General features: G+C 40.1%; 1 protein-coding gene across 2 annotated transcripts in view; it reads right to left on the bottom strand.

Moving 5' to 3' along the window:
- Positions 1-25607, bottom strand: part of COL28A1 (collagen type XXVIII alpha 1 chain) — a 118152-nt gene that overhangs the window by 31456 nt on the left and 61089 nt on the right. For both annotated transcript variants that reach the window (XM_073333869.1, XM_073333870.1), the window contains exons 23-25: positions 24272-24340; positions 8052-8120; positions 6904-6972 (exon numbers count right to left, since the gene is read on the bottom strand). In XM_073333869.1, the coding sequence (XP_073189970.1) occupies positions 6904-6972; positions 8052-8120; positions 24272-24340 (207 nt within the window). The remainder of the gene's footprint in view (positions 1-6903; positions 6973-8051; positions 8121-24271; positions 24341-25607) is intronic.

The raw sequence follows: 25607 nt of genomic DNA, 5'->3' as shown, positions 1-25607 counted from the left end.
CAAGTTTGGGAACCACTGCTTCAGAGAAAAAGCATCATAAGTGAATGTGATATGCAACAATATAGTTTACATTTGCTACTGAACATATGGTAAAAAATCAGTTCTATATCCCCTACGATTTCTTAATGCACAGCATACCCTCCAGGTGGTGTCAGACGATCCTGTTGGTGTTCTCTTGCTTTTCTGCATTTTTCTGACAGAACCTCAATTTTCTTTAAGGGCCTGATCCAAGTTGAAGTCAGTGGAAAGACTCACTCACTGGTTTTCACATTTAGAATTTGGAACAGCTTTAGTTCTCTGTTCACTATTAGATATGTCTTTAATTCATTTTTTCAACTCCGAACAAATGATTATTTGACAAACAAGCTGATTAAGTTTTCAATGCATCTATCCCCCTCCGGTAACTCTGAAGTGTCAGGGAGTAAGCTGCATCCCACAAAGGCGTGTAGGAGCAGACATACAGCCTCTGAGCTCCTGGAAGTTCTGGAGGACCTTGTGGTTCTGAACTACCCCTTACTATGGGTAGGGCCGTAGTTTGCCCACCCCTGCTGTAATACAATGATGTGTATAAATTTCTCCCCCACCCCTTTTAAAAATAAACATCTTTCCTAGAACCAGTTTGAGTTGTAAAGCCATTCCTTACTTTTGATAAGTGGAGTGCATTTGTTTTCTATGTGAGCAGCAGGTAAGATTCTCTGGGTTGTGTAAATGATTGTAAGATATGTAATATGTTGTAAAACATCACTTAACAACTTTACCTGTGTTTGTTTGTTTTAAAACAAAGTTCTGGTTGAGGAAGGAGGTTGTGTGGATTAAATAGTATTGTCATGAAAATGAAATAAGCAGAGAGTGCACAGGAGGGGAAACATTCTGTCTCCCCTTTTCTGGATTTATTTCTGAGACACAGGGGCCAAGTTCTGGATGATATTCTTCCTGCAACTGCTTCTGGCTTCATCATTCATACACTAGGGACTGTACTGGTGGTTTTGGCATTTCCTCTGTTATTTAGCAAGAGCGGTGGTTTGCCATTTTCTAATGTTGTGTTTTCTAAGATATGAATTTCTTTAACCATTCCTTCAGTTGGCAGTAGTGCATTTAAATCCATTTGTGATTAAGTACCAGCTTCCCATGCTCTTGCTGTCAATGCTATAGAAAATTTGGTGCTGTCTATGCTGAATGCATTCCACATGTTTCAACTTTGTTTTCATATGAATTAGGCCTCTGTTAGACAACATTTCTATTCTGTAGTGTGCACATATGTGAACCATCTTTGAAAGCAGGGAGAACAGAGCTGCAATTCAGATGTATGGAACATTCTTATATAATGGTACTCAGTGGAATTTCAGATTGACTAGCATGTAAATTTATGACTGAGTCTCTTTTGTTAAGCAAGTGTGCTTTTTTTAATTGTAGAGATTCGTGTACTGTTTGTACTCATTTTTTTGTGGGGGGATGGAGTGGGAGGTCCATTATGCCAAAGTTTTATTTCAAATCTGACTGTTTATAAAAATTGTTACCAAGTCTCCAGTTTCTGGGCTCATTTGGGGGAATTCTGGCATTTCAGATAGCTTTAGGTAGGTTATAGAGTGGGAAAAGACAAGAATTCCTACACCTGTATACATACAGAGGAGAGAAAAAAGATCAGATCCTTTTTTCTTCCTTTTTTTTTTTTTTGACTATCTGCTCTCCAGTCAAGTTTATTATAGATGCACTGCAGCAAAGTTACAGATGTATTCTCAGAATATTACCCCTTTGTGGTACAATGGTCCCACATTGCAACACTTACAGCCATTCTCTTTGCCGAGAGTCAACATTTGATTAGGAAACAAACCTTAGTTTAATTAAATATTTCATTCTGATTGGCTTAAGGTATACATCCATCTAGTTGGATCATAAAACAGAAGCAATTTTTTAAAAAATTAACATAAACAAGTTAAATTTTTAGTAAAATATCCTTAACTCTAAATTTTTAATCCAGGCCATATAGATAAACGTATTTTTGAATTTCTAGTTTGGACATATAGTATCATGCTGTTGTAACCCACACACCTCCTGAGTGTGGTGTTCTGTCCCCTCTAGTGGAACTGAGACCACTTAGAGATTAATGAGTCTGCTCTAGAGCCTTACTAAGGGCCAGTTGGCTTTTAGCTCATGCAGTAGAGCCTCATGCACTGAGCTCCAGAGGCCCTAGATTCCATCCCTCCCACCGACAACCAGGGTCTGTCGGTGTTACACTGTGATATGTTAAGGACCGATAATACTCTTGTGGAACTTGGTGAAAGTTTTGCTACTGACTTTGATGTGACCATGATTTGGCCCTAAATTAATTGCTTGAAATGCAAAGAGAGCTACTCCTTTAAGGTTCTTTGCTATACAGCTTGCTTGGACCAAGGCTCCTACATTCTGTATCCCATTCCTACTCAATTCCATTATAAATTTTGGCCACAATCAGATAGCATAGGTGGACCCTTGAACTTCATAAGCAGCCTTTGTGACTTCAGTGGAAGCCTGCCTGAAGAGATCTTATCTCAGATTCCAAGCTTTTATCTGTAACCCTCTACACAGTATGGCTCTGATTGTATTGTATGAGATCCAGGTCTTTTAATAATTTGAAAAGACAGCCTTTATTGCAACTCAGTTTTATCAGTGTAATTCTCAGAACCAAACTACACAATTCTAATGTTTCATATAAAAACATGGAATAAGTCTACAAAAATGTGGAAGGTGTATCTAATTTACATGATGATTCTAATCCCACCTGAAGTTTCCAATAAATGTTTGAGGAATGTTGCTGATTTACTTGCCTTCGCCAAATTCTTTTGTCACCTAATTCACACAGGCCCATATGTATTTAACAGCATTCTATGGAGATTTCCACTTAATTAACACTTGATTTGTTAAAATATGGATTATATCTTAATACTTAGTTTTGACAGGTTTAAAGTCACACTTAAATTTAGCACAGAACATTTTCCATTTATCACACATTTTGATAAAGTGACATGACCTGGCGACCTCCTGAGGTCCCTTCCAACCCTGATATTCTATGATTTCTATGATTTCTATGATAAGTGACTATGTGCAAAAAATAGATATGCCCTTCAGTGCACATTGCAGAATCTCTATGCATTAGGTGGAAATCTATGAATTAGTTCTAATTTCTGAACTGTTCTAGGCCCCAATCCTGCAACCATTTACACATGTGTGATGCCGGCAGGTGCAAGCTCAGGCCAAAGACCAAGGCCAATTCATTTCTGTGTTAGTACAGATCAATGTGATTGTTAATTGTGTAAGAATATATTTGGTGTTTAAACGTCATGACAACTAATTACGTTACATGCATTGTTTTCACTTATCTGTATCTTGTTATAATATAATGGCAAACATTTACATTATATAGACCTGGTAACTAAATAACCCATCAAACAAGAAAGAAGCCTTGTGTAATGCAAATAAAGAACTTTAACAGGATAGTACTAATTCATGCAGGCAAGTGGTCACTGCCTGTGGTGATCAGAGATCAAAGACTCTAAGCGTGCTCTTCTCTCTCCACCAATCAAAGAAAGAACCCACATGGGTGGTGATCCTGTCTGCTTGTTTTCTGTGAGAAGAAGTTCTAAGTGTGGATTCAGAGAAAGATCCTGCATCTCTGGGCTGTTTGGGTTCTAACAGGGCAGAATAACTGAACAAGAAGACTGAGATCCCCAGAGTTATTCTGGGTAACCCTGAGAGACTTCTGGGAAACTGGCAAATTACTTCATCTCTGCTACTGTTTGGAATTATGTACAGGCGCATCACAGTCTACATATTTTTACCTGCTTTAACCTCTCAATAGCTTTCATGTCTTTTTCTTAGTTAGTAAACCTATAGTTAGTTTACTATAGTATTGTCCACCGGTGTTATCTTTGTAAGATCTACAGTGCAACTCAACTCGGGTGAGTGACTGGTCTCTTGGGACTGGTAGTAACCAGGAATATTTGATTTTTTTTTTTGGTATAAGTGACTATTTATCATTAAATGCGGTTTGTTTGGGTGGCAAGATAGACTGGGGAGTCTAAGAGGACTGTATGTGACTCCTTAGTGTAGTTATAGTAATAGTAATCTTATAGTAATCCAGGAGTTCACATTTGGTACTGGCTTGGTGGTATCTAATTATAGAACATACCACCAACTTGGGGAGTCTTCCTTGCTTTTGGCAGTCTGGCCAGAGACAGGTACCCACGGTCATGATCCACTCCAGCGTAACAGCGTGTGCTTAACTTTCCTCATGTGAATAGTCCTAGTGGCTTTAATGGGACTCCTCACAAGAGGAAAGTTGCTTGCAGGCCTGATTTGATGCAGTGTAAGTCAAATGATTACAAGACTCTTCACTGTACATAAATGGAATAAATAATGCATGGCTGACATAACAGTATCTTTTATTAGCTGTTCCAGTATGTTACTTTCTGGCATAATAAAATATTACATGACCATATCTTACTTTAACTAGTTACAATTAGCCATTGTGCTTTTGATGCATTTTACCATTGATTTAGTAAATCTGAACAATGTTCAATATCTCATTGCTGTTCAAAAGAATTAAAATAATCTCCTTAATGTCTGTGTCTGTCCAAAGAATTACATTTATCTTGCACTCACAATGGAATACAGTTTAATATCAGGTGGTTTATTTTTTAAAAAATGAGTTTACTGTTAATGAAACATGCCACGCTGACAGCATTGCAGGCTGTCATTCACAGAGAAGATATTACATACAAGCTTCCTACATACTGCAAATGTGCTTCAGTTCTGCCTGGAATGAGAGGGGATGGTTACATCTCCTCTTCAGTCCTTGGCCATTAGGACGTGATTGCTAGTTGGAGTCAGTGCTGATTAAGTTCTTTATGAAAAAGTATCAAACTGTTTCCAGTTGATGATTTTTGGTTTCTACTGTTAGGATATAGATATTCAGGCCTGTCTGTAAAGGCCTGTACTTTAAGAATTTAGGTGTATTCTTATCACTTGGCTAGTTAGAGGTATAAAAGAAAGAATCAAAATCACTGTCTGCCAGTGTAAGGTCCTTCTCTTACTGTGGCAGTCTGAGGCCCTGTTCTTAGGCTAAGGCCTTTGGCTAAGCAGCAGAGGCAGCCATAAGCTAGGAAGCGAACAGTCACATCCTCACATTCCAAACTAGTCACATTGAAATAAGGTGCTATTGGGCTGTTAGGCACTATCAGGACAGGATTGTATTCCTATCACCTCCAGAGAAAGGGAAGTGCCTAGAAAATGTAAAAGGAAACTTAGTTTGATAGCATCCTGTCTGGCAAGAACTCACTTATCAATAGCTGGGATGTGAAATCCTCACTTCTGTATTGTTTTGTCATTATAGTTCCCACTTTGCTATTGTTTGTCTGTATAATCTCTGTCTGGTTCTGTGATTGTTTCTGTCTGCTGTATAATTAATTTTGCTGGGTGTAATCTAATTATTGTGGTGGGATATAATTGGTTAGCTAATCATGTTACAATATGTTAGGATTGGTTAGTTAAATTTCAGTAGAATGATTGGTTAAGGTATAGCTAAGAATATTACTATATAAATTAGGGGCAAACAGGAAGTAAATTGGGATTCGAAAATAAGGAAAAAGGAACTTGTATTTAAGCTTGCTGGAAGTTCACCCCAATAAACATCGAATTGTTTGCACCTTCGGACTTCGGGTATTGTTGCTCTCTGTTCATGCGAGAAGGACCAGGGAAGTGGGAGAGTGAAGGAATAAGCTCTCTAACATCTACCCATCTGGGCCAGATTTTAATGGGTCACCTGCAGTTGAAAGACAATCCCCAGAATGTTGTTGTAGCCTGATAGGCTAAATATACAGTAGGCACATGTCATGAGATTCAAAGTTTTGAAAATATAAAAGATTTGGGAAAACTCAAGATAAAAGGCTGTCCTAAAAACATGAGTTGGCTCTCTTTTCTCCTAGGCAAACCTAGAAATGAAGGGAAACCACGTGCTCCCATTTCTATGACTCCCAGGAAAGAGTAGTTAATATAGAATTAATGAGATTTTAAAAAATTTATAACACTGAAAATAAGTGGACTAGTGACGTATTAGGAGAGTACTCCGAAGACTCTTAGTGGCTGAGAGGCATTGCACCTGGGGGAAACTAAAGGTGACAAATGTGATTAGAAATGTAGAGTTGAAATGCTTCCACATTGTTTTCATAATATTTGCAGTGTCACCTAAAGTATTTTAATGTTCTAGGCAATCTGATAGCTGCACCACAGAGTTGCATTGCAATTGCTACATTTTAAAACAAACCTGGAGGAAAGAGAATGAAGAGAAACTGCTTTACACTATCCCACAGGGCAGTATTTAATGACTTGTATATTTCAAATAGAAAATAGAAGGCAGGAGGGAGAAAGTTGATGGGAAGGGAGGGAAACAAAATAAATGTTGTTGTCCCCCAAAAGCACATGGTTTTCCAAAATATGGGAGTTTCATTCCTACTCTTCAAATATTTGCATATTCCTGTCAGAAAACATAAGTACACTTATCATCAGTACAAGATATTTTGTGTATTTTCTAGAACAGGCAACACGTGAATCTCCACAGAGACATAGTCACTAGGCAGCTCTCTGCCTGCATGAGATTCTGCAGCTTTCTCTGCATTCTAAATGCAAACTCCAGCACTCAGATGAGACATTCTGTAGATTTGTGACACAACTTTGTGGGGTTGTGGGTATATAAAACAAGGAAGAGCTTTCACTCTGTCAGAGATGTTACAATCAACACCTGACAGTGAGACAAGGCATGAGAGGGGACTGCACCATTTCATCATATGTGGCATGCATCTCAGGTTAGCTGGACTCATACTTTGGAGATGTCTGCTATTTTAATTGTATGCATTACTATAGCACTGGTACCTTTTGTCCAGGATCTCCTGTGCCTTTTGGGCCTCTTGGTCCTGGAGAGCCTGGCAGTCCTGGAGGTCCCTAGCACAACACCAGAGAAATAGTGAGTAGTTTCCCAAACCATGAGAAAGAATGGAGTTTCATCCCTAGCTTTGAATTTCTACATTTTTGCTATTGGATATTTTTGTCAGAATCTTAACAGTATTTACATGTACTGAAGAGTGGTTTCCCTTAAATACCAAGAGGGACACTGAAGGAACAGACAGGTTGGTAGGAGACACAGTCAAAAAATCCAAAGAAGGGCAAGGGTACGACTCTCAGTGTCAAAAGCACCTGAGAAATCCAGGAGGATGGGGTACAGGTCCTTAGATTTGGCCAAGCTGATAGGGTTGCCACCCTCCAGGATTGGCCTGGCATCTTCAGGAATTAAAGATTAATCTTTAATTAAAGAGTATGTTATGTGATGAAATCTCCAGGAATATGTCCAACCAAAACTGGCAACCCTACAAGCCGAGTTTGTTAGAGATGTTGGTGACAGCAGTTTCAGTGGCATGAGGGGGATCCAGGATGGAGTGAAGGAGAGGAACTTGAAGGAATGGTTATAGATGGTGTGGTGACCAGGAGAAGGGAGATGGAGTGAGGTAACTGGAGACGTGGGGGGAGGTGTGTGGGGTCAAGAGTGGGTTTTTGGATATGGGAAGCTATAGCATCTTTGAACTGTGAGGGGAAAGACACCAGATGAATATGAGAGGGGAAAGGTCGGGGTTGGTGAAAGAGTGTGAGCAGGGAAGTCATGAGGCAGGAGGAGGTGGGATCACTTGCTTTCTAGCAGGAGTAGTGTCACTAAAAACCCAAAACATTATGCCCAGTGGTAATTATTTGCAGGGTTATGCCTGTATTTAGGACAGGAAAGGGGCTGATTGATTGTTTATTTAAATAAACAAGGAAGTTGAGAAGTTAGAGGACTCCAAAATGTAAACAAAATGTTCCTGTTACTTCAAATGAGAGAGAAACCTAACTGGGTCTAGACACTTCAAAGCAGCAAACTCCCGTAACTAATACCCACATAACTATTGTTATACATGAAATTATTCCTGTTACTTGGGACACCAAGTACAGTATCTAATTGCCATTAAGAAATGACATAGAACAACACATACTGGTGCACCTGGATAGCCATCTCCTTTTGGTCCAGGTAGCCCACGTGCTCCAGTTAGTCCTGTGTTACCCTGAATACAAATAAAAAATCAAGCATTGTATCAGCAACTGGACTGTAAATAACACTAACACACAAGATATACTGACAAACATATATTATATGAAGAAACTATTGGGGACAATAGATCACAGTGTTGCCAACTCTTGTGATTTTATTGCAAGTCTCACAATACTTGTGTGTGGGGGTGGTGGTGGTTTGATTTTTACAGCCTCTTTTGGAATTGAGAGATTCCAGAAGAACCTCGGATTTCATTTCTTTTAAAGTATGTTCCTAGACACAGTGGTTGCAGAGAAGACCTTGAAAATGTGAAGTGGGTGCACCGTAAAGTCTCAGAAACCAGGAGGCCAACAAAAAGGATTATTATTTTAAAAAAACCTCATGATTGTTTTATTAATGTCATGACTATTTGGGGCTTGACTCATGATGTTCTAGCACTGAGAAGCACTTGACTCATGTTGTTCTGGCAATACTGAGAAGACGACATGCCAGCCTCAACTTATCTTGGATTATGTGGTATGGTCTTGATTTTTTTTTTCAGGTAAATCAGCCTTCAGGTTCAACAGTACTCCAGAACCAGACAATGTTTTGTGGGGAAGAGAAAGAAAGAGAAATTCCTGCACAATCTCCTTTGATTCGGGGGAAAATGCACTGAATCAGGAGACTATGAGTTTTTAGCTCACATCTTCTACTGCTTATATTTCTGTGCATTTCAAAAGCCTTACTAATGAGTAATACCACACGCTAGGAATATAATTCTCTTCCTCCTTCCTCACTGGCATTTCGCAAGTAAATTTATTGAGTTTGCACTAGATCACTTCTTGCAGACCTGAAGAAAGAACCTAAGTTTCCTTCATTCAGCCACACCTCCTTTCAGAATAAATGGCAATTCAATATACTTAGCCATCCTGGCTGTAACTACTAGACCACAAGTCCTGTTCATGGACAGAGATGGATCGTGATCCTCCAACATTCTACTGCTGTCTAGCAGTTGCGCAAAGTACCTGCAATGCATAGGTGCTGGAACTGGAACCCCCGGGCTTGAAGTGATTTCCATTATATACAGAGTTTGTAGTCTGGTTCAATGGCTCTCAGCATCCCCACTATCAAAATTGTTCCAGCACTCCTGCTGCAAAGTGTGTTAATTCCCCTTGTATTGGCTGGGCCATATATAGCATAACAGTTAATCTTTAACTCAAGTGGTAGAAGTGTGTGCTGAGAATCTGAAGGTTCAAATCCTGTTGCTGAGCCTTGGCTAAGGAGGGTCCTTGCAAGAGTGAGTTTCTGTTTTTCCAATTTTCTGTCTAACCTGGCTTATTTAATTAACACATTTAGAAAAGATTCCTAGAATTTTAAAATATTGTAAACTGTCAAACATAGCATGATAAGCAACAAAGCACAGCTGTTCCCCACTCTGGTCACTTGTCATATTTCAAAAAGAAAAGGAGGACTTGTGGCACCTTAGAGACTAACCAATTTATTTGAGCATAAGCTTTCGTTAGCTACAGCTTCATCCGATGAAGTGAGCTGTAGCTCAGGAAAGCTTATGCTCAGATAAGTTGATTAGTCTCTAAGGTGCCACAAGTACTCCTTTTCTTTTTGCGAATACAGACTAACACGGCTGCTACTCTGAAACCTGTCATATTTCAGTTTCTTCTGTCACACAATGGCATGTTTTAAGGTTGAGAGGTATCATATGAAGAGTGGAAACTTTCTATAAATAAATAAAACTCTCATAAGCAATAGAAAATATTATGTAAATTGGGAAGAAGATCACTGACAGAAACAGATGAGCACTGTCGAAGATGAAATTCAAAATGAATCATGCAACACTAGATACGATTTATGGTAAAGGAGAGCCTTGCAATAGCCAAAGCTGGGGTATCACAAAGAGGTTATAGTAAAAGCTAAAGTTTGGGAAAGTTACAGCTAAAACAGAATTGATCGAGTAGGGCCATACAGGAAGGAGTTTTGTTGTACTTTACACAGTGACAGATCTGAGCTAGCCAGTGATAAAACAGAACAAGAGCTGGTAACTTGGGATAAAAGAGAGGATGGAGAAGGGAAGGATTTATCTTTAGAAGTTCCTATTTAGATTGACATCTTTAAGTGAGGTGCACTGAAGTGAATGTACTCTTAGTAATAATTCTGTACATTACTATGTCTAAAACATTGTTCTTCTTTCAGTATTTGGACTTACAGTTTGTTGACAGATACAGAAAAAAAAATCTACATTTCTTGGATAACTCTTTTGAAAGACCACATGTCCAGAACACCAAGGATATGCATGTATCGGCTCTAAACCATCGCTGGGTTTTTAGACACTTGGTACAGTACAAAAATCACAATGTAATAGCCTGCACAAGACTGTGGAAGATACAGATCATGATTCTCAGCCACAAAGAAGTCCAATAATGGTTTTGAGAACAACCCTAATTTATTATTTTGGTTCAACTACTATAAAGGAATAATGATGAAAGTCCAAACTTTCATTTTCCTCAGAAAACATGTGTACTTAGCTCTTAATACTTGTACATAATAAAGGATGCATTAATATATGTAGTCACCTATTAATTTCTTATTCTTTTTAAGAAAAAGGAAATCATGACTCATAAGTTCATTTCTCTATTTTTATTTCAAATTCTAGTGCTGTAAAGAGCTGCCAAACAGATGTTTCCATTTAACCTTAGCAGACCAGTACAAACATGTTAACATGTTCTCTTCTATAAGAGCTGGGGATTTTGCCAAACAACTGCTTGCTGCTGTTAAGAAAGCAGTTCAATTATATTCTCATGCTTCAGAGTATTCAATTTATTCTATCCCAAATCTTTCATAACGGCACCTAAACTAGAAGAGATATATGATCCAGGAGAAATTAGCCTCTATCACAGCTTCACCACCACAGTTCCATGAATCTTCTAGATTCCATAGCCATCAAGGCTAACTGCCAAGTACCACTGCTTGTATCTGTGGAGTACCTAATTAAGTATTATGCACTTCTCCTTTCTATTTTTTAGTATTAATTTGTATCATAGTGCTTAGGAGACCATGTACCAGGGATCCATTTGGTTAGATGCTGTACAAAGAACCAAAAGATGGTCCCTGAGCCAAAGGGCTTACAATCTAAGTACATGACAAGAGATAATAGATGGGTATAGACAGATGGGTAGTATGAGGAAACAGTGAGACAATATTGGTCAGCAGGATAGGCAGCGGTCCACCATACCAACTGCCTAGCCATTGTCAACTTTATTGTAGCCAGCAGAACAAAGAAGAATTTTAGAGAAGGGATGTGAAGGTGAACAATGAAGTGACTTCAGAGATGTTTACAGGGATTTCTTCCCATGCATGAGGGGAAGTGAGGGAGAAAGCACAAAGATGCTTGTTTGAAAATGTAACAAGCAGGCGATGGATGCTGGCATCACAGGTTCATTGTGGACAGGAGTCTACCTTATTCCATTTATCCCCCAAATCAGTAATGCAGGGACAGAGTGGGCATTCATCTCCATTGCCTTGCACTCTATCTAGTCATTCATACCTGTGCAAAGTAAGTTAAAACATTACAACTGGTATGATTTGAGATTTCTGATTTACAAGTATTTTATACCAATTTTGTTTTCATTTTGCTCAGGTATAAATGATTAAACAAGGTGCAAGACAGTGGAGAATCAGACCTTATTAATTTTGAGAGGAAAATAATCTGACACCAGTAGGCATGTAGGGCCAGATGTTCAGCTGGTAGACTTATGTTGACGTAGACCTTGCAGAAAATCTGGCCCCTAGTATATTTCAGCTTCACTGCTCAGGGAGCTGATGATGTTTAGAGCCTTTATCATTGGAGACCAATTTTTCAGAAGTGGTTTCTAAGTCTGTACTCCCAGAGCTGTGTGTCCAAATTTTTGGAAATGGAATTTCAGATGCTCAAGGTTTTGCATAGCAAAAATTTAAATGTGTGTGTGTGAGCTGGGTAGGAAGATTATTAGTGGGAAAGCTGGTTGAAGGTTTCCAACTGAGCCCAAGAGCAACGTATCCTGGGACATGTAGTAAGAGGGACCCTGGGTGCTGTAGGCTGGAGACCAGTGTGTGCGTGGAAAGGGGGCAGGGTTATGAAAGTTCTCCCTTTCTGCTATAAAGGGAAGATTAGGGAAGAGACTAGATTTATTGTGCAGGTCTCAATAAGAAGGGAACATGACTTGTTGAATGTTTCTGGGCAAAAAAGCTTAGCAGGAAGCATCGGTGCTGGAACAAGGGGCATGGAGGGTACTGCAGCACCCACTGGCTTGAAGTGGTTTCCATTATAGACAGGGTTTACAGTTCGGTTCAATGGCTCTCAGCACCCCCAGTATAACAATTGTTCCAGTGCCGCTGGCAGGAAGGTTGAAAGAGCCTGGGAAGAGACCTAGAGGAACAGTCTAAGGGCTGGTGAAAGTTCTCTGAGGAGGGGCTAGTATTTGGGGCTAGAAAACTAGAGGCTCAGGGAGAGCAGGAGCTGCCTGTAGCTCTCCAGAAAGGGTTGGAAAAGTTGAGTGGTAAGGCTGCTTGTGAGCCCATGGGTGTAGAGAGCAAGCCCCTGCACAAAAGGGAAAAGATTCTGGAATTTTGTTTGCCCCAAAAGAGAAGGAGGTTTTTGGAATTGGGCCAGAGAGCTAAGCCACCATACCATGAAAAGGAAAACTGAGACTCTCTCCACATGTATTACCACAAAGAGAAGATAAGCCACTACTATATCTAAATACTCAATGTAAATGCACCAATTATGCAAACCGGCTTAAGGACATAAATGCAGAGGCTTGGTTTAGGCCACTCTGGAACTGCCTGTATGTCTCTGACACTTTACAGCGAAATTGCGTATAATTTAGTCTGAAAGAAATTCATTTTGTAACATGGCTGAAAATTCAAACTAGTTAAACTTTAAGAAATGTGAGGCCTTTCATTGGGTTTGTTTCTTCCCCTCACAGTGATCTCTTTGCGGGCCTTATATTCAAGATTTTGCAGAATTCCATCTTTTCACACCTATTGAATGTGTGTATATGGCTTCTAGGACAAATTGAGACTTTTTGGTCTAGTAACACTCTGATCTAAATCTCATCTTGATCTAACTCAGTCACTGCTGTTTCTGTTCTCTCCAAGTGCTATGCAGAGAATATGAATGAATATGAACTGTGCTAGATTCAACTCTCCTTAGACAAAGGTGATGTTGTTACACAGTGTGATGGTGAATGTGCCATCTATTGGAAATGTATGTCAGATATTTATCATTTGTCAGATACTTGGATTTATAGTCATGTGATGATGTTTAACTCATTACCACTCCTGCATTCTCAAATGTTTACAGTAACACATTTGACTTCAGTGCAATTATGCTCACTTACACCAGCTGGCCCATCTCAACCCCCAAATGGAGGTGACCATCTCAACCCCCCAAATGGAGGTTTCACCACAGTAAGATTTTTACACTGAAGGAATGATATCTTTTGGTCTGTAAATGACTGTCTTTTAATGATGTCTGAAGTCCAAAACCATAGCAATGGGCTCCAATGAATTTCTAATTTGTAAAAGTAGTGGTCATTAACATGGAATAAGTAGATATCTCTTATTTAGGCCACAATCCTACAGATATTTATATACATAATTCAAGTTAAACACATATGTAAGTATTTGGAGGATCGTGATCTTAGATTTTTAGTTCTTTAGGCTGGAGTCTGTCTCATTTATAATATTGTACAGCCCCCAGCACAATAGGGTCCCTGTTTGATTGAGGCTTCTGGAAACTACTGTAATTATAGGTTGTCCAATGCTTCCCATTAGAAGATTCTATTTTCAGTTGTTTAGAACTTGGCCACATTCCAACCATGTGGGCAGAATTTTTTTCATGCTGGGTATCTGTTGCAGGCTGAATTTTTGGGGGGAAATTTCAGCCGAAAAAGTTCAGCTGTGTTTGAGAACAAGGCTAGAGGGAAAGAGCTTGTTTTTCCCACGTTAAAAGATTCTAGCAGCCTCTTCTTTGAAAAGCTCCATCACCCCCAGGCTTTGGACCAGCGATCTGAATTCTGGAAAGTGGCCTCCGTGTCAAGGACATGCCTTTTCCTATCTCCAAGAAAATCTGTCAAAATTTGGCCAAGTTATAAACCTTTGCAAACAGTGGATTTTCAGAAGACACGCCTTAGGTTTTAATACTGAAGTCCCTGAAGATTGTCTGATCTGGGCATGCTCCTATATGGGGCTGAGCCCACACCTCCCTCCCCGGCTCTGCACAGCACAGCAATCTTCCTCCCCCTGCTCCTGGTACAGCCAAGATGATCATCCACCAGTCAGGGAGGAGGAAGATTGATTGGGGGAGGGATTGCTCAGACCGTGGGGCTGTTTTCTGGTCCCTTGTATCACATCTCCAGATAGAGTGCCAATTAGGTCATCCAGCATACACCTAAGAGAAGGAGGGCCAGGGTTAACTGAGAGGGAACTCCAGCTGGGAAGGGCTGGGCGAGCACGATAAAACCAGCAAGCTGAGAGCAGAAAGGGGCTGGGAGGCTATAGGGGGGTTGCAGTGGCTGAGTCTGGACTCAGCAGGCTGCTAGCTGGCTGAGGCTTTGGCTAGGCGGAGTGAGATGGAAGAGCTAACGAATGAAACTGAAACCAGGCTAGACAGTGAAAATAGGGAAAACATGGAGGAAGACTGGATGCAAACAAAGAAAACGGTAGATTTTTCTGGAACCAGAAGAAGGACCAGCAAATAGGAAGGCAGGAAAAGGAAATGGGCAAAATTACATAACAGTAAAACCCCTAGGTAAGGAAATAACGATAGGAGATATCAGCCCCCTGAAGATTGCAGGGTGGAACAGGAAAAAATGCTGGAGATGGCAGAGACTTGTTTTTGTTTTTACATTCCACTAACCAAAGTCGGGAAGCTTCTTAAGACAAAGGTGCTAGGTAAAATTAAAATAAGCTGTCAGCTACTCAGATTCCTTACAGAAACAAGAGTGGTAGCATATGGTGTGCTAGCTGAAATGTCAGAAAAGGAAATAAAGCGAGTAATAGGTGAAGATAAGGTGATAACAGCTAAGAGGCTAATTAGCAGAAGAGGCAGTGATAGCAAGTCCTCACCAATTGTGCTGGTCACTCTTAAGGGAAGGATGCTACCCTACGGTTACTCTGGTATCAGATATTCTGGACTAAGCCCTTTAGTCTTCCTCCTGTGAGATGCTACAGGTGCCAAAGATTTGGACATGTAGCAAATAATTGCAAAGGGAAACTATAGTGCAATAAGTGTGAAGATGAACATTCATTTGATAATTGTGAGGAAGGGACAGAACAAAATGTTGCAACTGTGGAGGAAAACACAGCTCTGCATATGGAGGATGTACCAAGGCAAAGCAAGCTAGAGAAATTAAAAAAACCCACAAAATTATTGATAACATCTCATATGCAGAAGCTGCTAGAAGATATCTGAAAGAAAAAAGAGGGGAAACAAAGAACCTGTCATTGGAAAGGGAATAGCAAGCAACAAATTAATGAGAAGGAAGTAATGAGTGACTTCAGGGTAAAAGGAGACGACATACTATTTATACAAACAAAGAAATTCATTGTATTTCTGACTGAAGTAATAAAGAACATACAGAAAATGAGAACTATAATCCAAGTGACTGAAAAGTACCTACAGGTTAGCAACCTCAATGAAGGAAATATTGAAGGTTAAAAAAATTCGGGTCACTATTTTCAGCTGGAATGCCCATCGCCTAATAGCGCATAGGCAGGAATTAAAGAAAAATATTGATATGAAAACAAAGCCTGCTATAATATGCATGCAAGAGACTTGGCTAATAGAAAAACTAGACTATAAAATCCTGGAATATGGTATGTATTGACATGATAGAGAAATTGAAAAGTGTGGGGATACCTGCACCTTCATTAAGGAGGACCTGAACTACCCTAAAGTAGAGATTAAAAAGCTAAATATTGAGTATTATGCTACTGACATACTAATACAAAACAATTCTCTCTCTCTAAGACTTTATAATGCCTATAACTCATGCAGGAAACTAGAGGCTATGGCCTGAAAGAATTAATTGCAGATGTCACATACCTTCTCATTATCTGTGGTGATCTGAATAGTTAGAACAGATTGTGAGGAAGTAAAAAATTATAATGATAGAATGTTTAGAACAATTATTTGAAGAGAATAAATTCTGTACAGCTGACAGAAGCTTCTCATGCCTGGATCTGAGAATAGCTTCTAGTAATAGCAAGTATAACCATAGCTGGGAAATTTACAGAGGAGGGAATGGCTAGTGACCAATTCCTCACATAATTAAATATCAAGGAAAAGGTAATACAGAAGATGAGGATAATATCCTCACTTGGAATCTCTTTAAAAAAAAAAAGCAAATGAGAAGATATTGAGGAATTCTGTAACAATGTTACTAAGGGAATCATAAAGCCAGCTAGTTTAACTATTCCTAGGATGCCAACACTACCTAAAGATAGAAAAAGCATTCCATGGTGGAACAAGGAATGTGAAATAGTAATTTGGGAGAAGAATAAGTCATACAAGACAGCAAAAAATTCCCTAAATAGCGGGGACTTAATGAAATATGAAGCAAGTAAGGCAGTTGCACAAAGGACTATAAAAAGAGAAAAATGGAGAATACACTGTGGGTAGTAAATAAATATACCAATACAGCAGAAGTATATAAACAAATTAGGAAAATGAATGGAATAAAGGGTAAGCCGCACAAGACAAGCATTGGTTTCAGAGTAGCAGCCGTGTTAGTCTGTATTCGCAAAAAGAAAAGGAGTACTTGTGGCACCTTAGAGACTAACCAATTTATTTGAGCATAAGCTTTCGTGAGCTACAGCTCACTTCATCGGATGCAACAGACAAGCATTGCAATTGCAGGACACGGAGTAATAAGCTCCAACAAAGAAAAAGCGGAAATTCTGGCCACCCGGTCTCAAAAAGTCAGTGATGAGAGGATCAGAGGATAGAAATTAGAGAGAGGAAGAAATTTTTGTTAATGATTAAAGATGATGAAGAGGCAGGAGGAGGATGTGGATGTTGTTTTAAATGAAAACTTTGGTACAGCGAACTCCAAAAAGCAGTACTAAGGCACAAAAGCACTGCACAAGGCAAGAATGAAAGAAGTTTTGAAATGCTTAAACACTTAAGCAAGGAAACCTTGAGGGTGTGTGACTGGGGTCCCAGTGGGGGCAAGCAGAGATCACTCAATTAAGGTGAACTGCAAAGAATGGGGCAGACAAACCCCAAAGCTGGTGGATAATTCAATACTTAAATTTACCAAGCCAGCACTAACAGCTTCTGTTATACCTTACTGGTTATTCAGAAGTCCAAACAACACAATTCCCTTGAAGTGACCCAGCCTCAGGCCTCCATCCAGGTACCGAAGTCAAATATGATGCAGATTTTTGAAAATCTTATTTCATCATATAAAAGAAAAGGTTCTAACAATCCCAAAAGACTGGACACATTACCTTCCAGGTTAATGAATATTCCAGATCTTACCCAAATACATGCTACAGCCAATTCTTATTAACTAAACTAAATTAAAAAAAAAAGAGTAAGGTTAAAAGATCAATATACACACAGACATGAGTTCAATTCTTAAGGTTCAGATTCATAGCAGAGATAGTGAGCTTTATAGTTGCAAAGAGTTCTTTCAGATATAGTTCATTGGACTATAACCTGTGTCCAATATCATTGCAGGATGTTCCAGCTTAGGACTGGGATCTCAGTCCTTATAGCTTAAGCTTCCCCTGTATGAAGCCTCAAGCAGATCTGAGATAACAGAATCAGTACCCAATGGTCTTTTATACAGTTTTCTAGCATCCACTTGACCACACAGTCCTGGGTAAACAATAGGCTTCTGATGTGTCCTTCTGTTTTCTAAACACCACCAGTAATTAGTTACACAAATTAACACAGGGCAATTTATCCACTAGGCAGTTTATTACAAACTTCAAAGGGATATATAGACAATGACATTACTTCACCCAAGATTCATCTAAATCAGAGTCAGCAACCTTTGGCATGCCACCCATCAGGGTAATCTGCTGGCCGGCCACGGGCCACGAGACATTTTTGTTTACATTGACCATCCGCAGTCAAGGCCTCCTGCAGCTCCCACTGGCTGTGCTTTGCTCTTCCCGGCCAATGGGAGCTGTTGGGGGCTGTGGCTGCGTACGGTCAACATAAACAAAATGTCTCACGGCCTGCAAGCGGATTACCCTGATGGGCCACGTGCTGAAAGTTGCGGACCCCTGATCTAAATGTTAATATTCCCTTTTGATCTCTGAATTACTAGCTATAGTGACAGACAGGTAGCATTTAAGATACACACAACTAGAATCAGTTCTAACAATATAGGTTTGCCAATATTGCCTATTTAGCATGAATGGCCCTAATTACTATTTGCATACCTTTTAAACATGACTTTAAAGGTTGGGTTTGGGTCATCCAGCCTGCAAGCTGTTTAACCCTTTCTGGCCCTGAGTTATATTTTTGTATAATTTGCATGGTTATATTTTAATTAGACAATGTCACAAGGTGATACTTAAAATTATATAATAACATATGGCAAAAAGGTGAAATCTTGCAAACTGGAAACATGTGATTATTGTCCCAGTGAGGAAACCGGGTAAATTGCTCTCAAGACCTGAGGCATACAGACCAATTGCTTTCACAGCATGTTTAGGTAAAACAATGGACAGAATGGTAACAGAGATTAGTAGCACATCTAGAAAGAAACAGGTTCATAGATGGAACATAAAGTGGGTTCCAAAGAGGTCGGAGTGCGATTGACCATATTGTTAGGGAAGGGACAGAAGTACAGGAAAGCATGATAAACCAAATAATTCATGATCAGAACCTTACTGGAGACAGGAAAAGGCTAAAATGGAGAGAGGGACTACTGTATAAGGTGGCCTCCATGTATGTTATGGGAAAAATGTTTCGGTGGGTAAGGGACTTCTTAAGCAACAGAACTATACAACTATAGTATAAATACAAAGTGATGCACATTGGAAAATATAATCCTAACTAATATATCCAAAAATGGGATCTAGCTTAGCTGTTACCACTCAAGAAAGAGATCTTGATGTCATCATGATAGTTCTCAGAAAATATCTGCTCAACATGCAGCAGCAGTCAAAAAAGCTAAAAATGTTAGAAACCATTAGGAAAGGGACAGATAATAAGACAAAAGATATCATAATGCCACTACATAAATCCATGGAATGCACACACCTTGAATACTCCATACGGTTCTATTGGCCCCATCTCAAAAAAGATATATTAGAATTGGGAAAAGTACAGAGAAGGGCAACAAAAATGGTTAGGGGTGTGGAACAACTTCCATATGAAGAGAGATTAAAAAGACTGGGTCTGTTCAGCTTAGAAAAGAGACGACTGAAGGGGGATGTGATAGAGGTCTATCAAATTATGAATGGGGCGGAGAAAGCGAATAGGGAAGTGTTTGTTTACCCCTTCACATAACACACAAAGCTGGGGGTCACCCAATGAAATTAATAAAACAAACATAAGGAAGTATTTCTTCACAGAACACACAGTCAACCTGTGAAACTCACTGGCAGGGGATGGGGTGAAAGCCAAAAGTATAATTTAAAAAAGAATTAGATACATTTATGGAGGCTAGATCCATCAATGGCTATTAGTCAAGCTGGTGAGGAACGCAACCCCATACTCCAACTATCCCTAAACCTCTGACTGTCAGAATCTGGGAACGAATGACAAGGAACGGATCACTCAGATCACTCGGAAGCATCTGGCACCAACCACTGTTGGAACACAGGATACTGGGCTAGATGGACCACTGGTCTGGCCCAGTATGGCCATTCTTATGTTCTTAAGTCCAAATAGGGAAAGCTTATTCTAATATATATTGAGTTGCAAATGGAACTCCACAAGGGAGCATAATTAGCCTAACCTTTTTTAACATCATGATAAATGACTTCCCTAATGGGGTAAATAGAGATCACATTATTTGCTGATCACTCTGCCAAATGGACTTAAAGCGGAAACCTTGAAAGTGCTGCCAAAAGAATCAATGATGCACTTCAGAGAAGTGCAGAATGAGGAAATGGGGAGTTTCAAATTATCCATAGGCAAAACTAAGGAAATGATCTTCACATCAAGGAAAATCCAAAAAGATGACCAACAGATAAATATAGTGGAAAACTTACAAATTCTTAGGTGTGATATTTGATAACAAGCTCACTTGGATGGACCATACTGAAAATATTAAAGGTAAGTGCAAAGGTAGAATTTTCTCTCCTTACAGTGTGTATGATAACACCCATTTTTTCATGTTCTGTGTGTATATAAATCTCCCCACTGTATTTTCTACTGCATGAATCCGATGAAGTGAGCTGTAGCTCACGAAAGCTTATGCTCAAATAAATTGGTTAGTCTCTAAGGTGCCACTAGTACTCCTTTTCTTCTTACTTAAAAGTATCTCTGGAACATGCTGGGGAGCAGATAAAAAATGGTGGAAATGCTGTACAAAGCACTAACAAGACCAATTACTGAGTATGGATGCTAGGCCTTTGGATCAGCAGCAAATACAGAGAAAACTGACCTATATCCAAACACAGGCATTGCAGAGCACATGTGGAGCCTTCACTACTAAGTCTCCAAATAGCAGCTAGTTAAATGCCTACCTTTCTAAGAATGAAACTCCTAGAGTTAGCCTCTTAGGCCAAAGTAGTAGGAAACAGCGAAGATGACAACATGAAACCAATATATAATGATTGCTGAGAGTTAAGTGGAGGCTGAGTAGGACAAAAAATTCAAAATCTCTCATGTAAGTTGGGTACAGAAGTGGATAAAGGATTGTAATGAAAAGAAATGATTGAACGAGACCAAAATCTATAGCTGTGGGAAAATACTCAGTCATTGGTAAACCATTCCCCCTGAGATAGACATAGAATTATATAATGAAATAAATTAAAGGTGAAGACTGGTAAATATACAAGATTTAGCAAATCAATATATATGTGATAAATGGGGACACTATTGCCAGACATATACAGATGGCTCAAAAGAGGAGGGAACAAGACGAGTGGGAACAGCTTTCTGCATGCCCTCACTCAGACTCAAGAAAACCATAAAACTAACTTTGTACCATCTTCACAGCTGAGCTGACAGAGATTACGTTAGCACTAAATTGGGCTTTGGATGTGTGTGCTGCTGTGGCCATCCTGTCTGCCTCCTTATCGGGGCTGCAGGCAATTTACAGTGGTAAGTCTGACAGCGGAAATGATATTCTTGATGAAATATTACTGCTAACTACTGAACTGGGTGCAACTGGATATAACCATAGTAATAGCTTGGATGCTGGGGCATACAGGGATAGCAATCAATTAATTGATGAACCGGAACAGTGCTAATAAACACAAACAAGTTGACCTAGGAATCCCCTGAAGCAAACTGGAATTTAAACACCTAATCAAAAATGAGCTAAGGAGGGAATGGCACAAACTGTGGAGAAACGAAACAAAAGGCGGGTGGGGGGGGGGCAGGAATTTCGAGAAGTATGCCCAACAGTTGAAAATGTAGATTATAATCCAAGATCCTGAAAGGAAGAGCAAAAGGGCTCTATTTAGAATTCTAACAGGGCATTGTGGATTAAATAGTAATTTATTTCTAATTAATATGCACAAAGATGAATTATTCGTAACATGTAATGTTCAGGAAATGGTAGATCATATCCCTTGGAATTGTAAAGACTCTACCAGTGAAGGCAGTGTTTGTATAAAAAACTAAGAGGCCTTACAGTAACACAATTTTCCTTGCAGCATCTATCAAGAATCTAAGGAAAACAGGGCCCATTTAAAAAAAAAAAGCTCTTCTGCGATTCTTTAAGAATACCAGGAAAAGTGCAAGTCCATGGTAGTCATAGAATCAGGGAGTGTGTCTGCTATGCCACAAAGAGGGGGTGCGCAAGGGGAAGAAGACTGCAGGGAGAAGGTCTGCAGTCACTCCCTGAGGGGAAAGGGAGTTGGCCAGGGACAAGGAGGCGATCCGGGGGAGAGTAAGGCCTGGGGTCCTGCCCTGGACTGGGGAGTCTGACAAAAAGCTGAGAAGGGTGAAGTAGCCACTGTGAGCAGAGGACTCTCCAGTGGTAAACCCAGAGATAGACAAGGAGATGGAGAGGTGGGGTAGGAAGGAACCAAGGGAAACAGCAACAAGATCTGAGACTGAGCAGACCTATATTGCTAGTCATAGGGGAAACCAGGCCCACCAATACTCCAGGTTACAGTCCAGGACCCTATCAGCCACTGAAAAAGTGGCACAGGACCTAGAGATGGAACATCAGACCGTCTGAGGCAGCATCTGGACAGTTTGTTCAGTAGGACTTTGTTACCCCAGAGGGGGTGGACTATATAGTGTCCTGGCCAAAGGACCGAGTCATGAAGAGGGAGCATCCCGAGTCATGGAATGAGGGAGGGATTACAGTGCAAGCAACTGATGGCAAGGAGCTGAGATGAGAGCTAATTCCCAGACCTAGCCGTAAGGAGGGCACTTGTGGTGAATGGACTCCTTTGCACTCGCCCTCATAAATACAGATAAAAGCTTGAAAATTTGAACCAACTGCCCCCGTAAAGGCTCGGGGACAGAATATACCTCTGTATTCACACCCTACACACTATTGTTGTACTCTTTGTTCAAAAAGTATGCCTTGTAAGGTATCATTTGAAAACTCATAATTTGCTGGTCAGTATTGTTCAGGTAAAATGTGTGGCAACATTGTATGTGAAGTTGTAAAGTTTCCCTGTATGATTTTATCAACACATGTTAAAAATCCCACAGCCCTGCCCAAACAGAAATTGGCAAACAGGTCTGTCCTAAACAAAGGAATGTGTGCTTGCCTTAATTAGCATTTAAGCAGTAAATGGAGTCATCGAGTTGGAAGGGAAAACAAAGGAAGTTCAAACAGGTAGGAAAAAAACAAAGTGCAATATCCTTTCACATAGTCTTTCGGCTTGTCTACACTTACAGCACTACCGCTGTATCCTGTAGCACTTAGTGAAGATGCTATCTATGCCAATGGGAGAGCTTAGGCATAGGTGCTCCATCTCCGTGAGAGGCGGTAGCTATGTCAATGAGAGAAGCCCTCCCATTTACATAACGGTGTCTACACTGGAAGTTCGGTCAGTATAACTGTGTCACTTGGGTGTGGATTTTCCAGTACAGGACATTTCTGGGGGAAGATCTGGTACTGGGGGGATGTTGGGGTCACCCTGCAGTATAACCCAGGCTGGTGAGAGCCAAGGTATAGCTGGCAGGCTGCAGTTACACACAGGCACTCAGGGTGTGGCTTGCATGCTGGAAGGCTGCTTGTGAGCAGCCTACATGGAAGCTACTATAGCATGGCATTGTAAGGCACTCAAGGTTGTAGAGCAGGACTGACACAGCCCCCCACTTGTCTGGATTGTACCCCTGGTATGTCTCAGGTTCCAAAACCAGTAGGCAAATAAAGAGCCCAAAAGTTTTTTTAAATTTTTTTTAAATTTTCATAACTTTTTTGATTGCTTGGGGTTGCAACACTTGAACATAAGAATGGCCATACTGGGTCAGTCCCTCTAGCCCAGAATCCTGTCTTCTGACAGTATCCAATGCCAGGTGCCCCAGAAGGAATGAACAGAACAGGTAATCATCAAGTGATCCATCCCCTGTCGCCCATTCCAGCTTCTGACAAACAGAGGCTAGGGACACCATCCCTGCCCATCCTGGCTAACAGTCACAACTATAACTGTTTGACATCTGTCACAAGCTCAAAGTGCAGACAGGCCTTAATGTGGGGTGGAGGGTGAAACTCACAGGAATGGAACAAAGACCAAGCGAGAGGACGAAAAATAGAGAAATTTGAGGAGCTAACTTTGACCAGAAGAGGGATCTGTTGTAGAGATTTTGCAGAGCTGGGTGTGTGAGAGAGTAATTTAATCTGTTTACATTTCTCAAACTGGTCAGAAGCTTATTAAATAACTACATTCAGTTTGGAATGATGGGATAGAGGTATCAGCCAGTTTGGGTTTTTCAAAATCATTCAACCATATTTTTTTCTTTGAAATGGTTAATATTTCTCACATTTCTTTTCAACCAAACATGAAATAAAGAAACATGCTACATACCATTGGTCCCATTATTGAATCTCCAGGATTTCCATCACTTCCTGGTGGCCCAGTTGCTCCTGGCTCCCCCTACACAAAACAATTTATTATTTATCGTCTTCACTCTAGGTTTTGCAGAAAAGAATCAGCTTCACGTAGTCACTTATTTTTGACACCAAAATGACAGTGACTGAAGGTCTTACACAGTAAGCTTCCAACATTTTAGGAAAATCTCTTTCTACCTCACTACTGATCTCCCTTGACATTATTTTGTGAAAAAAATGTAACATGTCAAAAAGTGCTAGTTCTCCCTTTGAGAACTAATTCCAAACACTTCTTTTCATTAAAGAACAAGGGTTAAAATAATGCTAATCAATCAATGGGCCACATTCACCTGTGTTTTATGCCTGCTACTGCCAGTGTAAATCAGGGGACAGAACTTCTGCCAAAAAGCTGTTGTGTTGGTACAAAGTGGGCAAAACCTCTCTCCTGCCAGATGCCCTACAGGAGAGTCAGTATTGCCCCAAAAGTGGCAAGTGCTGGTCCTGGAAGGGGCTGTGGCAAATAAAGTCAGAAACTGCAATGATTCAGCTCCCCTCTGTTGCAGACTTCCCACATGGGGCTTCTGTGGAGCTCCAGAAAGAAACTTGAGTCTCAGTTGAATATTGCTGGGTATAGTTGGTGAATTTCTAACCTGTACTTACTGCTGACTTGATAGATAGTTGGTTTGCTCGGTGCTACCAAGCTTAGCTTTGAGCTTTTATTACATAATTAAGATAGCAGTACCTCCTTGTACCACTGAGGCTTAACCTAGACCAACAACTATACTTCCCCCCTCCCCCTTCTTTGGGATCTCTCAAAGATCTTAATTTTCAGCAGAAAGTTTGCAATTTATCAACACCAACAGAATGCACCAGTAGGAGCTCAAGTAACATTCCTAAAAGATTGTTGTTTACATAAAGCAATCACTGAGCTGCAACCAACTTCAAAACTATGGGGACACAGCATACTCCAAAGAGTGCAAGACAGCTATCTAATTGTTCATTTCAAAAGTATAGCTGAAGTTACTATAGCCAAGCCAGCAACAGGCAGAAGACTGTCTCTTTGCCAAGAGACAGTAAGAACTATATCCATACCTTTTTGGTTCCAAAATAACTGTCCAATGAACGCTACCAAAGCTGTCCAGGTGTCTGATATACAGCAGTTGCCAACAATGGCCTAGGATGCTCCCAGAGTTGAATGGTATGCAAACTCATTGTGTTTCATCTGCTTCATCTGACTTCACTACTGTGGAATGATGGGAGGCTTCCAGGACAAAATTACTAATCATTGTGCTTGCCAAAGAAAATTCAGAGAA

Source organism: Lepidochelys kempii, chromosome 2 (assembly GCF_965140265.1).
Source record: "Lepidochelys kempii isolate rLepKem1 chromosome 2, rLepKem1.hap2, whole genome shotgun sequence".
NCBI lineage: Eukaryota > Metazoa > Chordata > Testudines > Cheloniidae > Lepidochelys > Lepidochelys kempii.
The sequence above is the reverse complement of the archived record's forward strand: the minus strand, read 5'-3'. Positions and strand labels throughout refer to the sequence as shown.